General features: G+C 44.7%; 1 protein-coding gene across 8 annotated transcripts in view; it reads left to right on the top strand.

The window, feature by feature from the left end:
• col16a1 (collagen, type XVI, alpha 1) overlaps positions 1-17,405 on the top strand; it is a 628,911-nt gene that overhangs the window by 314,110 nt on the left and 297,396 nt on the right. For all 8 annotated transcript variants that reach the window (XM_068011105.1, XM_068011107.1, XM_068011111.1 and 5 more), the window contains one exon: positions 16,427-16,534. In XM_068011105.1, the coding sequence (XP_067867206.1) occupies positions 16,427-16,534 (108 nt within the window). The remainder of the gene's footprint in view (positions 1-16,426; positions 16,535-17,405) is intronic.

Below are 17,405 nucleotides of genomic sequence, written 5' to 3'. Positions count from 1 at the left end.
CAAGGTGGGGAGATGGAGTGAAGATGCAGGTCAGCCATGATTTAATTGAATTGCGGAACAGGCTCGAGGGACTGAATAGCCTCCTCCTGTACCTAAGTTCCTAGTGGCCTTATCAAATAATGTTCTGTGTCAGTAGCTAATGGGGACAGATGGTACCGTTTCCCTAGAGACCCACTAGCTCCATTCAGCACCTCTCTAAAATGGTGAGGCTCAGGCCAGTGGGGAGATAGTGAGTGGAAACTGGTAGGTTTCCTATGAGGGAAGGAAGGAAACCCTGGGACCTACTGTCCACTGACCTCCCCTAACACACCGATAACCTACAGCATCCTGTAGGATTTTTATCCAGACGGTCTGATGTGATGAGGGTTGCTCACTCTGGTTGGACAGATTCCTGGCGATTTGATCATGTGACACCTGATCATAAGCAAGGAACAGCAATGATTGGTCAAAGCTACCAATTATTTTATGGAAATGAGCTCCCTGATTCCTCACTCGATCATCAGACTACCCAACCTGTTATATCCCAGTGAGAGTCAGTGCCAGGAACCAGATCCCAGCCACAATCTCTGGAGCACGGCTCAGGCACTGTGTTCACAACCCCTCTGGTCCCTCCAGTGCTATCAGCCATCTCAATTCACCCTCAGTAAGTGCTTACAAGTATCAAACACAGGAGTGGGAGATGTGCTGAGGTGCTGCAATGAACTCAAGTTTGAACCCTAAAGGTGTCAGCTGTGACTCAGTGATAGCATTCTCACCTCTGAGTCAGAAGTACAAGTCCCACTGCAGGGATCTAAGAACATAGAAATAGGAGCAGGAGTAGACCACATGGCCCATTGAGCCTGCTCCGCCATTCAATATGAATACGGCTGATCATCAGCTTCAACTCCACCTTCCTGCCTACTGTCCATATTCTTTGACTCCCTGAGAGATCACAAATCTATCGATCTCAACCTTAAATATGCTCAACTATCAACCATCTGTAACCCTCTGCGGTAGATAATTCCAAAAATTTACAACATTCGGAGATAAGAAATTTCTCCTCATCTCAGTCCTAAATGATTGACCCCTTATCTTGAGGCTTTGCCCCCATGTTCTAGATTCTTCAGCCAGGAGGAACAACCTCTAAGTGTCTACCCTGTCAAGTCCCTTCAGAATCTTTTATATTTCAATGAGATAACCTCTCAGTCTTCAAAACTCCAGAGAGTATAGGCCCAATCTACTCAGCCTTTCATCATAGGACAACCCTTTCATCCAGTAAAGCAATCTAATGAACCTTCGCTGTACTAACTCCAAGGCATGTATATACTTCCTCAGAAATGAAGGCAAAAACTGTGCATAGGTGCTCCAGGTGTGGTCTCACCAAAACCCTATACAATTGTGGAAAGACTTTGTGATTCTTGTACTCCAACCCCCCTTGCAATGAAGGCCAACATGCTATTTGATTTCCTAATTGCTTGCTTTATCTGTATGTTAACTTTGTGTTACTTGTATGACTACACCCAAGTCTCTGTGAACATCAACATTTAGACATTTCACACCTTTTAAAAAATATTCTGTTTTTCTATTCTTACTATCAAAGTGAATAACCTCACACTTCCCACATTATGCTCCATCTGGCATCCTGTTGTTCTTTCACTTAACGTATCTATATCTCTTTGCAGCCTCTTTGTGTCCTCCTCACAATTGCATTCCCACCCAACCTTGTATTGTCAGCAAATCTGGATACATTACTCTCTGTCACTTCGTCAAAGCCATCAATATAGATTGTAAATAGCTGAGGCCCCAGCACTGAACCACTAGTTATAAATTCCTGCCAACTTGAAAATGCCCCATTTTTCCCTACTATCTGCTTCCTCTCCACTGACCAATCCTCCATCCATGCTAATATATTGCCCCCAACTATATGAGCCCATATCTGCTTAATAACCTTTTGTATGGCACTTTATCGAATGCCTTTTTGAAATCTATGTATACTACATCTGCTGAGTCCTCTTTATCTATACTACTAGTTACATCCTCAAAAAACTAATACATTTTTTAAACATGATTTCCCTTTCATAAAATCATGTTGACTTTGACTGATCATCTTATGATTTTCTAAGTGCATTGTTAAGACTTCCTTAATAATAGATTCCAGCATCTTCCCGGTGACTGATGTCAGGCTAGCTGGCTTGTCGTTGGCTATTTTTTCTCTCCCTCCTTTCTTGAACAACAGTGCTACATTTGCTAACTCCCAATCTGCTGGGGCCATTCTAGAATCTAGGGAAAATTGGAAAATCATAACCAGTGCACCCACTATCTCTGCAGCTACCTCTTTTAGAACCCTAGGATGTAGACAATCAGGTCCTGGGGTTTTAGCAGCTTTTAGTCCCTTCAATTTCTTCAATACTTTTTCTTTGCTGATATTAATTAACTGATATTCCTCACTATTATTAGCCCATTGGTTACCCTCTATTTCTGGTACGTAATTTGTGTCTTCTACAGTGAAGACAGACACAAAATATTTGTTCAACGTCTCTGTCATTTCCTCATCCCCCATGATAATTTCTCCTTTCTCTGCCTCTAAGGGACCGATGTTTATTTCTTTTTATATACTTGTAAAAGCTCTTACAATCGATTCCTGGATAGTTTACTCTCCATTTTTTTCCTTTTTATCAACTTTTCGGTCACCCTTTGCTGGTTTCTAAAACATTCCCAATCTACAGGCTTACTAGTATTCTTTGCAACATTATAAGCCTCTTCTTTTCATCCAATACTCTCCTTAACTTCCCTCGTAAATTATAGATGGATCTTTCTTGCTGAATTTTTTGATTTTTAATGGAATGTATTTTTCTTGAACATTTTGAATCATTTCTTTAAATGTTTCCCACATTTTACTCTATTTACACAATAAACTTTAGCCAGCTCTCCTCACATACCTATGTAATTGACTTTGTTTAGGTTTAAGATTCTTGTTTGGGACTGGCATATGTCACTTTCAAACTTAATATGGAATTCAATTGTATTATGATCATTTTTCTCCCCAAAGGATCTTCTACTGAGATTACAAATTAAACCTGCCTCATTGCACAATACTAGATATAAAATAGCTTTATCCCTAGTTGGTTCTGCTAACTATTGTTCCAGGAAACTGTCATGAAAGCATTCTACCAAGTCATTTTCCAGACCAACTTTGCCAATTTGAATTGTCCAGTCTACATGAAGATTAAAGTCCCCACATTTATTACATTGTCTTTGTTACAAGCTCCAATAATTTCTTGCTTAATGCTCTGTACAACAGTATAGCTCCTGAAAGGGGCCTTTAAACTACTCCCACCAGTGTTTCTGGCTCTTGTTATTCCTAATCTTCACTACTTCCTGATCTTCTGAGCCAGGATCCTTTCTCACTCCTGTTCTTGTGTCATCCTTTACTATCAGGGCTACTCCTTTGCCATTCTGTCTGGCTTTTCAAAATGTTGCGTACCCTGGAATATTTATTTCCCAACCTTGATCACCATGTAACCATATCTCTGTAATTGTGATTAGATTTAAACCATTTACCTCTATTTGTGCCATTGATTCATCCAACTTATTTCAAATGTTTTGTGCATTCAGATAAAGAACCTTTTTTTTTACTGCTATCCTATGCATGAACCTTATTCAATGATAAACTATTACCGTTAAACTCTCCGTCCCTTCCTGTTCCACTCTGATTCTCTTTACCCATATCACTTCACTGCTCTGTTAGCTTGTCTTTTCTCTTCCACCCCTACCACCTGCGCAACTCCCACACCCCACCCCCAGTATAACCCCTATCTAGCGCCCTCGTTATATGATTCACGAGGACACCAATCCTAGCCCAGTTTAAGTACAGTCCATCTCAACAGAACAGCTCCCTCTTTCCCCACTACTGCTGCCAAAGCCCCATGAATTGAAATGCCTTCTTCCCACACCACTCTTTGAGCCACACATTTAAATTCTCTAATTAGCCTGACCTGAGTATATAAGCTATACTGACACACCAGTGCAGTTCTGACGGAGGTATCCTCTTTCAGATAAGATATTAAACCAAGTCCCCATCTGCCATCTCAGGTAGATTTTTTTATTTTTTATAGATACAGCACTGAAACAGGCCCTTCGGCGCACCAAGTCTGTGCCGACCAGCAACCACTCATTTGTACTAACCCTGCAGTAATCCCATATTCCCTACCACCTACCTACACTAGGGGCAATTTACAATTGCCAATTTACCTATCAACCTGTAAGTCTTTGGCTGTGGGAGGAAACCGGAGCACCCGGCGAAAACCCACGCTGTCACAGAGTGAACTTGCAAACTCCGCACAGGTAGTACCCAGAATCGAACCCGGGTCCCTGGAGCTGTGAGGCTGCAGTGCTAACCACTGCGCCACCCTAGATGTAAAAGATCCCATGGCATTAATTAAATAAGAGCAGGGAAACTCTCCCTGGCATCCTGTTCAATATTTGTCCCTCAACCAACATCACCAGAAATAGATTTCTGGCCATTATTTCATTGCTGTCTGTGGGATCTTGCAAGGAACAATTTGGCTATTGCATTTCCTACAACAGTGACCACACTTCAAAAATACTTCGTTAGCTGTAAAGACTTTGAGATATCCTGAACTTGTAAAAGGTGCAATGTAAATGCAAGGCCTTGAGTTACTTTCCTATAATGTGTGCCTATATATAAAAAAAAAGTGTTGCCTCCAATGTGTGTGTCACTGCATCTCATTGATTCAAATATGCCTTGTAAAACAGCAACAACTGACAGCTGAGTGGAGAAGAAGCCCATCGAACTGACAAGTGTCAATTTAAAGAGAGAGACTGAAGGCAATTTACCTCTAATTGGCTTCAGGATGGGCAATTCACAGCAATTAATCTTTGTGTCCTAAAGGGACATCCAAGCTGCTCCAGCTCTGCCAAAGCAGAATATCACATACATAAAAGTTCAAACATGGAGTCCGTCCATTCAGCCAATGTTGGTGTTAACCCTCAAAATAGCAAACCGTTCAAATCACATTGACCTGGCCTGTTCCCATATTGTTTCATCCACCTATCCAAATTTACCTTGAATATTGACATAGTTTTTGCCCCAACCACTCGCCCTGAAAGTAAATTGCACAGCCTCACAACTCTCTGTGTGGAGTTTCTCTTATATTTAACATTGTATTAATGATCCATTATTCATGACACCTCAACTACTGGAAACAGTCTGCTTCTATCTACCCTGTCCTAAAATGTCATAATTTTAAGCACTCCGATTATGTTCCTCCATAGTTTTTTTCACGTCTTTCTTTATATTTGCATTTCCTCATACCAGGCAGCATCATGGAGACTCTATTATACCCTATCTAAAGCATTGATATCCTTCCCGTAGTGTGAAGCCCAATTCTGCACACTCGAACTGAGGTCTTATTATACTTTAATATTGTTCATCATTATCCCTTGGTGTTTATATCCAGTAAATTCTTTGATTAGATCTGAAAATTACATTAGCATTTTTAATGGCCTTATCAACCTGAGGTGCTACCTTTAGGAACATAGGAATCAGGATGGTCTTCACCTGAACCAGAGGGGTACCAATATCCTGGGGGGGAGATTTGCTAGTGCTCTTCGGGGGGGTTTAAACTAATTCAGCAGGGGAATGGGAACCTAAAATGTAGTGCCAGTGTACAGGATGTTGAGAGTAGTGAGGTCAGGGATAAGGTTACAAGGACGCAAGAGGGCACTGGCAAGCAAGAACCTGGCTTAAAGTGTGTCTACTTCAACGCCAGGAGCATCCAGAATAAGGTGGGTGAGCTTGCAGCATGGGTTGGTACCTGGGATCTTGATGTAGTGGCCATTTCGGAGACATGGGTAGAGCAGGGGCAGGAATGGATGTTGCAGGTTCCGGGATTTAGATGTTTCAGTAAGAACAGAGAAGATGGTAAAAGGGGGGGGGGGGGTGTGGCATTGTTAATCAAGGAGAGTATTACAGCGACAGAAAGGACGTTTGAGGACTCGTCTACTGAGGTAGTATGGGCCGAGGTTAGAAACAGGAGAGGTGAGGTCACCCTGTTGGGAGTCTTTTATAGACCTCCAAATAGTTCCAGAGATGTAGAGGAAAGGATAGCGAAGATGATTCTCGACAGGGGCGAGAGTAACAGGGTAGTTGTTATGGGGGACTTTAACTTTCCAAATATCGACTGGAAATACTATAGTTCGAGTACTTTAGATGGGTCAGTTTTTGTCCAGTGTGTGCAGGAGGGTTTTCTGACACAGTATGTAGACAGGCCAACCAGGGGCGATGCCACATTGGATTTGGTACTGGGTAATGAACCCGGCCAGGTGTTAGATTTAGATGTAGGTGAGCACTTTGGTGATAGTGATCACAATTCGTTTAGGTTTACCTTAGCGATGGGCAGGGACAGGTATATACCGCAGGGCAAAAATTATAGCTGGGGGAAAGGAAATTATGATGCGATTAGGCAAGATTTAGGATGCGTAGGATGGGGAAGGAAACTGCAGGGGATGGGAACAATCGAAATGTGGAGCTTATTCAAGGAGCAGCTACTGCGTGTCCTTGATAAGTATGTACCTGTGAGGCAGGGAGGAAGTTGTCGAGCGAGGGAGCCGTGGTTTACTAAAGAAGTTGAAGCGCTTGTCAAGAGGAAGAAGAAGGCTTATGTTAGGATGAGACGTGAAGGCTCAGTTAGGGCACTTGAGAGTTACAAGCTAGCCAGGAAGGATCTAAAGGGAGAGCTAAGAAGAGCAAGGAGAGGACACGAGAAGTCATTGGCGGATAGGATCAGGGAAAACCCTAAGGCTTTCTATAGGTATATCAGGAATAAAAGAATGACTAGAGTTAGATTAGGGCCAATCAAGGATAGTAGTGGGAAGTTGTGTGTGGAATCAGAGGAGGTAGGGGAAGTGTTAAATGAATATTTTGCGTCAGTATTTACAGTAGAGAAAGAAAATGTTGTCGAGGAGAATACTGAGATTCAGGCTACTAGGCTAGATGGGATTGAAGTTCACAAGGAGGAGGTGTTATCAATTTTGGAAAGTGTGAAAATAGATAAGTCCCCTGGGCCAGATGGGATTTATCCTAGGATTCTCAGGGAAGCTAGGGAGGAGATTGCAGAGCCTTTGTCCTTGATCTTTATGTCGTTGTCGACAGGAATAGTGCCGGAAGACTGGAGGATAGCAAATGTTGTCCCCTTGTTCAAGAAGGGGAGTAGAGACAGCCCTGGTAATTATAGACCTGTGAGCCTTACTTCGGTTGTGGGTAACATGTTGGAAAAGGTTATAAGAGACAGGATGTATAATCATCTTGAAAAGAATAAGTTCATTAGCAATAGTCAGCACGGTTTTGTGACGGGTAGGTCGTGCCTCACAAACCTTATTGAGTTTTTCGAGAAGGTGACCAAACAGGTGGATGAGGGTAAAGCAGTGGATGTGGTGTATATGGATTTCAGTAAGGCGTTTGATAAGGTTCCCCATGGTAGGCTATTGCAGAAAATACGGAAGTATGGGGTTGAAGGTGATTTAGAGCTTTGGATCAGAAATTGGCTAGCTGAAAGAAGACAGAGGGTGGTGGCTGATGGCAAATGTTCATCCTGGAGTTTCGTTACTAGTGGTGTACCGCAAGGATCTGTTTTGGGGCCACTGCTGTTTGTCATTTTTATAAATGACCTGGAAGAGGGTGTAGAAGGGTGGGTTAGTAAATTTGCGGATGACACTAAGGTCGGTGGAGTTGTGGATAGTGCCGAAGGATGTTGTAGGGTACAGAGGGACATAGATAGGCTGCAGAGCTGGGCTGAGAGATGGAGTTTAATGCGGAAAAGTGTGAGGTGATTCACTTTGGAAGGAGTAACAGGAATGCAGAGTACTGGGCTAATGGGAAGATTCTTGGTAGTGTAGATGAACAGAGAGATCTTGGTGTCCAGGTGCATAAATCCCTGAAGGTTGCTACCCAGGTTAATAGGGCTGTTAAGAAGGCATATGGTGTGTTAGCTTTTATTAGTAGGGGGATCGAGTTTCGGAGCCACGAGGTCATGCTGCAGCTGTACAAAACTCTGGTGAGACCGCACCTGGAGTATTGCGTGCAGTTCTGGTCACCGCATTATAGGAAGGATGTGGAAGCTATGGAAAGGGTGCAGAGGAGATTTACTAGGATGTTGCCTGGTATGGAGGGAAGGTCTTACGAGGAAAGGCTGAGGGACTTGAGGTTGTTTTCGTTGGAGAGAAGGAGGAGGAGAGGTGACTTAATAGAGACATATAAGATAATCAGAGGGTTAGATAGGGTGGATAGTGAGAGTCTTTTTCCTCGGATGGTGATGGCAAACACGAGGGGACATAGCTTTAAGTTGAGGGGTGATAGATATAGGACAGATGTCAGAGGTTGTTTCTTTACTCAGAGAGTAGTAAGGACGTGGAACGCCCTGCCTGCAACAGTAGTAGACTCGCCAACTTTAAGGGCATTTAAGTGGTCATTGGATAGACATATGGATGAAAATGGAATAGTGTAGGTCAGATGGTTTCACAGGTCGGCGCAACATCGAGGGCCGAAGGGCCTGTACTGCGCTGTAATGTTCTAATGATCTAAAGGAGGCCATTCAACCCCATGAGCCGTTTCTGCTATTCAATTAGATCATGGCTGATCTGTAACCGATCTGCATTTACCCATTGTAGTTCCATAATCCTTCAACCCCGAAATAACAAAAATCTAACAAACTCAATTTTGAAATTTTCATTTGACTTCCCCCACCAGTCTCAACAGCTTTTTGAGGAGACAGTTCCAGATTTTCACTACCCTTTCTGTGAAGAACTGCTTCCTGACAACACCCTGAACCCCTGAGCTCTAATTTGAAGATTCTGCCCCCTTGTTCTGGACTCTTCCACCAGAGAAAATAGTTCTATTTATCCTATTAATTCCCTTAATGATCTTAAACGCCTCAATTAGATCATTCCTTAATCTTCCATTCTGAAAGGGATACAAGTCCAGTCTATGCAACCTGTCCTCATAATTTAACCCTTTTAGCCCCTTTTTAAAATTTGTTCATGGGATGTGGGCATCACTGGCATGGCTAGAATTTATTGCCCATCCCAAACTGCCCTTGAGATGGTGGTGGTGAATCGCCTTCTTGAACCACTGCAGTCCATATGGTGTTGGTACAGCCACAGAGCTGTTAGGAAAGGAGTTCCAGGATCTTGACCCAGTGACAGTGAAGGAACGGTGATATAGTTCCAAGTCAGGATGGTGTGTGACTTGGAGGGGAACTTGCAGGCGGTGGTGTTCCCATGCATCAGCTGCCCTTGTTCTTCTAGGTGGTAGAGGTCGTGAGTTTGGAAGGTGCTGTCAAAGGAGCCTTGGTGAGTTTTTGCAGCACATACGAACGTATAAATTAGGAGCAGGAGTAGGCCACTCAGCACTTCGAGCCTGCTCCACCATTCAATAAGTTCATGGCTGAACTGATTACTCCACATTTCCACCTACCCCCGATAACCTTCCATCCCCTTGCTTATCAAGAATCTATCTACCTCTGCCTCAAAAATATTCAAAGACTCTGCTTCCACCACCTTTTGAGGAAGAGAGTTCCAAAGACTCACGACCCTCTGAGAGAAAAAATTTCTCCTCATCTCTGTCTTAAATGGGCGACCCCTTATTTTTAAACAGTGACCCCCAGTTCAAGATTCTCCCAAAAGGGAAAACATCCTTTTCACATCCACCCTGTCAAGATCCCTCAGGATCTTATATGTTTCAATCAAGTTGCCTCTTACTCTTCTAAATTCCAGCAGATACAAGCCTAACCTGTCCAATCTTTCCTCGTAAGACAGCCCGCCCATTCCAGGTATTAGTCTGGTAAACTTTCTCTGTACTGCCTCCAGCGCATTTACATCCTTGTTTAAATAAGGAGACCAGTACTGTACACAGCACTCCAGATGTGTTCTCACCAATGCCCTGTATAGCTGAAGTATAACTCCCTACTTTTATATTCAATTCCCCTTGTGGTAAATGATAACATTTTATTCGCTTTCCTAATTACGTGCTGGACCTGCATACTAACCTTTTGTGATTCATGCACTCGGACACCCAGATCCCTCTGCATCTCAGAGCTCTGCAATCTCTCACCATTTAGATAATATGCTTCTTTTTTATTCTTCCTGCCAAAGTGGACAATTTCCCACTTTCCCACATTGTACTCCATTTGCCAGGTCTTTGCCCATTCACTTAACCTATCTATATCCCTTTGTAGCCTCCTTATATCCTCTTCATAAGTTACTTTTATACCTATCTTTGTGTCATCAGCAAATTTAGCAACCACACCTTCGGTCCCTTCATCTAAGTTATTTATATAAATTGTAAAAAGTTGAGGCCCCAGCACAGATCCCTGTGGCACAGCACTCGTTACATCTTACCAATCAGAAAATGACCCATTTATGTCTATTCTGTTTCCTGTTAGCTAGCCAATCTTCTATCCATGCTAAAATGTTAACCCCTACACCATGAGCTTTGATTTTCTGCAATAACCTTTGATGTGGTACATTATCAAATGCCTTCTGGAAATCTAAGTACAATACATCCACTGGTTCCCCTTTATCCACAGCACATGTAACTCCCTCAAAGAACTCCAATAAATTGGTTGAACATGATTTCACTTTCACAAAACCATGTTGACTCTGTATAACGTCTTTAATAATAGCTTCTTCCATTTTCCCTAAGACAGATGTTAAGCTAACTGGCCTTTAATTTCCTGCTTTCTGTCTCCCTCTCTTTTTGAACAAAGGAGTTATATTCACTATTTTCCAATCTAACGGAACCTTTCCCGAATTTAGGGAATTTTGGAAAATTAAAAGTAACGCATCAACTATCTCACTAGCCACTTTTAACACCCTAGGATGAAGTCAATCAGGACCCAGAACTTGTCAGCCCACATCTCCAACAATTTGTTCAGGACCATTTCCCTGGTGATTGTAATTTTCTTGAGATCCTCCCTCCCTTCCATTTCCTGACTTACAGCTGATACTGGGATGTTACTTATATCCTCAATAATGAAGACCGATGCAAAATATCTGTTCAATTTATCTGCCATCTCCTTTTATCCATTATTAATTCCTCAGACTCACTTTCTACAGCACCAATGCTCACTTTGTTAACTCTCTTTTTAAAATATCTATAGAAACGCTTACTATCTGTTTTTATATTTCTCACTAGCTTTCTCTCGTACTCTAATTTTAGCTTCCTTATCAATCTTTTCGTCATTCTTTTCTGTTTTTTATGTTCTGTCCAATCTTCTGACCCGCTTCCCATCTTTGTGCAATTATAGGCTTTTTCTTTAAGTTTGATACTATCTTTAACTGTTTTAGTTAACCACGGATGGCGGGTCCTCCCTTGGAACTTTTCTTTCTTGTTGAAATGTATCTATTCTGTGTATTCTGAAATATCCCCTTAAATGTCTGCCATTTCATCTCTACTGGCCTTTACCTTAACTTTATTTGCCAGTTCACTTTAGCTAGCTCTGCTTTCATGCCCTCATAATTGCCCTTATTTAAGTTTAAAATATTAGTCTTGGACCCACTCTTCCCTCCCTCAAACTGAATGTAAAATTCAATCATATTGTGAACGCTGCTACCTAGGGCTGCCTTAACTATGAGTCATTAATTAATCCTATCTTGTTGCACAATACCAGGTCTAGTACAGCCTGCTCTCTGATTGGCTCCAGAATGTATTATTCCAAGAAATTATCCTGAAAACATTCTCTGTACTCCTCATCTAGGCTACCTCTGCCCATCTGATTTTTCCAGTCTATATGTAGATTAAAATCCCCCATAATTATCACTGTACCTTTCTGACAATCTGCCATTATTTCTTCCTATATACCCCGTCCTGGAGTGTGGTTAATGTTAGCTGGCCTCTACACCACACCCACAAGTGACTTCTTGCCTTTATGATTTCTCATCTCTACCCAAACTGCTTCTACATCCTGGTGTCCTGAACTTAGGTCATCCCTCTCTATTGCGCTTATATTATTAATTAACAGAGTTACCTCTCCACCTTTTCCTCGCTTCCTGTCCTTCCTAAATGCCATGTACCCTTCAACAGTCAGGTCCCAATCTATGTTGTCCTGTAGCCATATCTCTGTAATAGCTATCAGATCATACTTATTTATTTCTGTCTGAGCTCTCAGTTCATCTGTTTTGTTTTGAATGCTACGTGCATTCAGAGACAGAGCCTTTAGTTTTGTCTTTTTATTACTTTTGTAACTTCTAGCCTTATCTGTTGATTTACACTTAGATTTGTGCGCTCTGTCCCTTCCTGTCAGTCTATCATTTCCCAAATTACTACCTTTCTCTCTTGCCTTGTCTCTACTCCTTGATTTACCATATCTTCCCAAATTTGATCCCTTGCCCCCACTATTCAGTTTAACACCTTCTCTACTTCCCTAGTTATGCGGCTCGCTAGAACACTGACCCCAGCACGGTTCAGGTGAAGACCATCCCAACGGTACAGCCACCACTTTCCCCAGTTCTGGTGCCGGTGCCCCACGAACTGGAACCCACTTCTACCACACCAGTCTTTGAGCCACGCATTAATTTCTCGAATCTTATTTGCCCTATGCCAATTTTCATGTGGCTCAGGTAATAAAGATCAAAGAACAAAGAACAGTACAGCACAGGAACAGGCCATTCGGCCCTCCAAGCCTGCGCCGATCTTGATGCCTGCCTAAACTAAAACCTTCTGTACTTCCGGGGTCCGTATCCCTCTATTCCCATCCTATTCATGTATTTGTCAAGATGCCTCTTAAACATCGCTATCGTACCTGCTTCCACCACCTCCCCCGGCAGCAAGTTCCAGGCACTCACCACCCTCTGTGTAAAAAACTTGCCTCGCACATCCCCTCTAAACTTTGCCCCTCGCACCTTAAACCTATGTCCCCTAGTAACTGACTCCTCCACCCTGGGAAAAAGCTTCTGACTATCCAGAGATTATTACCTTTGAGGTTCTGCTTCTTAATTTGGTGCCTAGTTACTCATACTGACTATGCAGAACCTCTCTCCTTGTCCTGCCTGTGTCATTGGTACCTGCATGGACCGTGCTGACTGGATCCTCCCCCTCCCACTGTAAGTTTCTTCCAGCCCTGAGCAGATGTCCCGAACCCTGGCACCGGGCAGGCAACACAGTCGTCTGGACTCTCACTCTTTGCTGCAGTGAACAGTGTCAATCCCCCTAACTATACTGAACCCTACTACCACTACATTCATTTTTTCTCCCTCCACTTGAATGGCTTCCTGTACCATGGTGCCATGGTCAGGTTGCTCATCCACCCTGCAGCCCCCACTCTCATCCAAACAAGCTGACAAAACCTCCAACCTGTTGGGCAATCACAAAGGCTGAGGCTCCTGCACTCCTGCCCTCTGGGTCCCCTTACCTGCCTCAGCTGCAACCACACTCTCCTGTCCCTGACCACTGACCGAATCAGAAGACCCTATCCTAAGGGGTGTGACCACCTCTTGGTACAAAATGTCCAAGTAACTTTCCCCCTCCCTGATGTGTCGCAGTGTCTGCAACTCAGACTCCAGTTCAATGACTCTGAGCCAAAGCTCTTCGAGCTGCAAACACTTATTGCAGACGTGTTTGCCCTGGATCACACTGGCATCCAGGAGCTCCCACATGCTGCAGCCATGACACTTCGCCTGTCCTGCCATCCTTAATGTGTTTCAATTAACTACTTAATTATTTTATTCAATTATTTATTTCATTTTCCTTAGTTTATATGTTTTATTAAGCTTACCACTTGTTCCTTTACTATTTTGAACGTTAGGATTAGAATGGACCTTAATCACTTAACAGATACTCACCAAACAGGTAGCTTCTTCCCAAACCAATCACCTACCTGCTTGCCTGTGATGTTTGATGCTATGTTTGATTGAAATTAAGTTAAATTAAAAGCTTACTGTATACTCACCTCGGCGGCTCTCCGTTCCCCTGCTCTCACTGTTGATTGTGACATCACTTTTCGATTTTTCCCTAATCCGCTCGAGCTCCTCCTTCTCTCTCTGCTCCCGGCATGCTCCTCTGTCTCCGCTTCCGCCGTGCTCCTCGCTCTCTCTGCTCCCGCCGTGCTCCTCGCTCTCTCTGCTCCCGCCGTGCTCCTCTCTCTCTCTGCTCCCGCCGTGCTCCTCTCTCTCTCTGCTCCCGCCGTGCTCCTCTCTCTCTCTGCTCCCGCCATGCTCCTCTCTCTCTCTCTCCGCTCCCACCGTGCTCCTCGCTCTCTCTGCTCCCGCCATGCTCCTCTCTCTCTCTGCTCCCGCCGTGCTCCTCTCGCTCTCTGCTCCCACCGTGCTCCTCTCTCTCTCTGCTCCCGCCATGCTCCTCTCTCTCTCTGCTCCTGCCATGCTCCTCTCTCTCTCTGCTCCCGCTGTGCTCCGCTGTCTCCGCTTCCGCCGTGCTCCTCTCTCTCTCTGCTCCCGCCTTGCTCCTCTCTCTCTCTGCTCCCACCGTGCTCCTCACTCTCTCTGCTCCCGCCATGCTCCTCTCTCTCTCTGCTCCCGCCGTGCTCCTCTCTCTCTCTCTCTGCTCCCGCCATGCTCCTCTCTCTCTCTGCTCCCACCGTGCTACTCTGTCTCTACTCCCGCCGTGCTCCTGTCTCCGCTCCCACCGTGCTCCTCTCTCTCTCTGTTCCCGCCGTGCTCCTCTGTCTCCACTCCCACCATGCTCCTCCTCCTTGCTCTGCTCCCGCTGTGCTCCTCTCTCCGTCTCCGCTCCCACCGTGCTCTTTTCTCTCTCTCTCTGCTCCCACCTTGCTCCTTTCTCTCTCTCTCCGCTCCCACCATGCTCCTCTCCCTCTCTCCGCTCCCACCATGCTCCTCTCCCTCTCTCTGCTCCCACCATGCTCCTCCTTCTTGCTCCGCTCCCGCTGTGCTCCTCCTTCTTGCTCCGCTCCCGCTGTGCTCCTCTCCCTCTCTCCGCTCCCACCGTGCTCCTTTCTCTCTCTCTCCGCTCCCACCGTGCTCCTTTCTCTCTCTCTCCATTCCCGCCGTGCTCCTCTCTCTCTCTCCGCTCCCGCCGTGCTCCTATCTCTGTTTCCACTCCCATCATGCTCCTCTCTCTCTCTCTCCACTCCCACTGTGCTCCTTTCTCTCTCTCTCCGCTCCCACCATGCTCCTTTCTCTCTCTCTCCGCTCCCACTGTGCTCCTTTCTCTCTCTCTCCGCTCCCGCTGTGCTCCTTTCTCTCTCTCTCCGCTCCTGCTGTGCTCCTCTCTCTCTCTCTCACTCTGTCTCCGGTCACCGACTCTGGACTTTTGATGTGCTTTTTAAACCTCCTCTCCCACCGTGCTCCTCTCTCTCGCTCTATCTTCAGTCTGTAGATGGTACACACTGCTGCCACTGTGTGTTATTGGTGGAAGGAGTGAATGTTTAAGGTCGTGGATGAGGTGCCAGCCAAGTGAACTGTTTTATCCTGGATGGTGTCAAGATTCTTGAGTGTTGTTGGAGCTGTGCCCATCCAGTCAAGTGGAGTGTATTCCATCACATACCTGACTTTGCCTTCTAGATGGTGGACAGGTTTGAGGGAAGTCAGAAGATGAGTTACTCTGCAGAATTCCTGACCTGCTCTTTGTAGCCACAGTATTTATATGGCTGGTTCAGTTAAGTTTCTGGTCAATGGTAACCCCCAGGATGTTAATGGTTGGGGATTCAGTGATGGTAATGCTGTTGAATGCCTTGGGGAGATGACTAGATTCTCTCTTGTTGAAGATGCTCGTTGTCTGCCAGTTGTGGTGTGCGAATGTTACCTTTCTGCCCAAACCTCCAGGTTTTGCTGCATTTGGGATTTTAATGTCCTGTGAACCTCTATCCCCAAATCCCTCTGTTTCTCCATGTTATGTTACATCTTGTAACCCCTTGTCATAACCTGTATTATCCAATGTACTGTTAACAGTACCATGGGAGAGGGAGCCAGCAAGTCATCCTCGGGCAGTACAGGGTCCAATCAGAGATGGATCGGCACCTTCTCTGCCTTAGACTTGTGGAACAGCAGTTCACCCAGTGGTTTGGAGACACTGCAGAAGCAGTCTAGCTTATCCAAGTGCCTGTGTGTGCTAGGGGAGTGGGAGAGAATATCCCGACAGAAGGGGCCTACCCCAATTGCACTAAAGCAATTTGTGTCCAGCTCCACTCTCCTACCTCTCTCTGCCGAATCGCCCCACCAAGTGGAGACGAGATGAATTCCTGCAGCTCCCTGCCCTTACCTCAGGTTTTTCTTTTCCTTTTGCCACTGTGAGGAGCCTTGGGATATTTCTCTATGTTCTAGGTGTAATATAAATGCAAGTTGTTGTTGCTGCTGACACTTGGTGGCAGGGTGGGTGTGCAGTGGGGAGCTTGGATTTAAATTTTAAATGGGACATGCATGTAACTCGTGACTTTCTGACGTTATCCCCTTGATTTAGGATGAACCTGGTCCAAAGGGTGACACAGGAGAGCCGGGTCCAAGAGGAATTCCAGGTATACCTGGGATTCCAGGGCTGCAGGGCCACCATGGACTGAAAGGTGAAAAGGTAAGTCAGCAAATTATCATTGGCCTTTATCTCAAGGGGTCTGGAATACAAAGGGGGGGAAATAATTATGCTTCAGATGTACAGAGCCTTTGGTAGATCCCATCTGGAGTAACTGCATTCAGTTCTGGGCACCGTACCTCAGGAAGGAGGTATTGGCCTTGGAGGGGATGCAGCACAGATTCACCAAAATTATACCAGGGCTAAAAGGGTTAAATTACAATGGCAGGTTGCACAGACTTGGCTTATATCCCCTCGAGCATAAAATATTGAGGGGCAATCTGATCGCTATCTTTAAAATGATAAAAGGATTGAGAGAGAAGCTGTTTCCTCTGATGGGGTGTCCAGAATAAGTGGGTGTAATCTTAAAATGTGATCATTCAGGAGTGAAATCAGGGAGCACTTGTTCACACAAAGGGTGGTGGAAATATTGAATTCGCTTTCCCAAACAGCTGTGGATGCTCAGGGTCAAATGGAGCTTTCAAGACTGATATTGACAGACCTTTGTTGGGTAAGGGTATCAAGGGTCATGAGTAAAGGTGGGAAACTGTAGCTGAGGTACAGGTCAGCCATGATTGGACTGTATGATGCCTGTGGCTACAAGACTGTTGAGGTAGGGAGAGGTCGTTCGTGTTAATTGTATACCAGTTGGTGCTTAATAGCATTCAGGAGTGGGTATTAATTAGGGACTAACCTGTGCTCTATATATGCATGATATGCAATGTGTGTCTTTGTAAATGAAAGCTTCTAAGTATCTAAAGACTAAGCTCCAGTTCTATCTGGCTATCTGAGTTGTAACACTCCAGGATTCCCTAAGTTAGGTGGCCCTGTATCCAGCCCTGAATTGGGATGTAGCATTGGCAGGTAAATCGAA

This window comes from Heterodontus francisci, chromosome 31 (genome assembly GCF_036365525.1).
Source record: "Heterodontus francisci isolate sHetFra1 chromosome 31, sHetFra1.hap1, whole genome shotgun sequence".
Classification (NCBI taxonomy): Eukaryota; Metazoa; Chordata; class Chondrichthyes; order Heterodontiformes; family Heterodontidae; genus Heterodontus; species Heterodontus francisci.
Note: the sequence above shows the minus strand (reverse complement) of the source record. Positions and strands in the feature narration are given on the sequence as shown.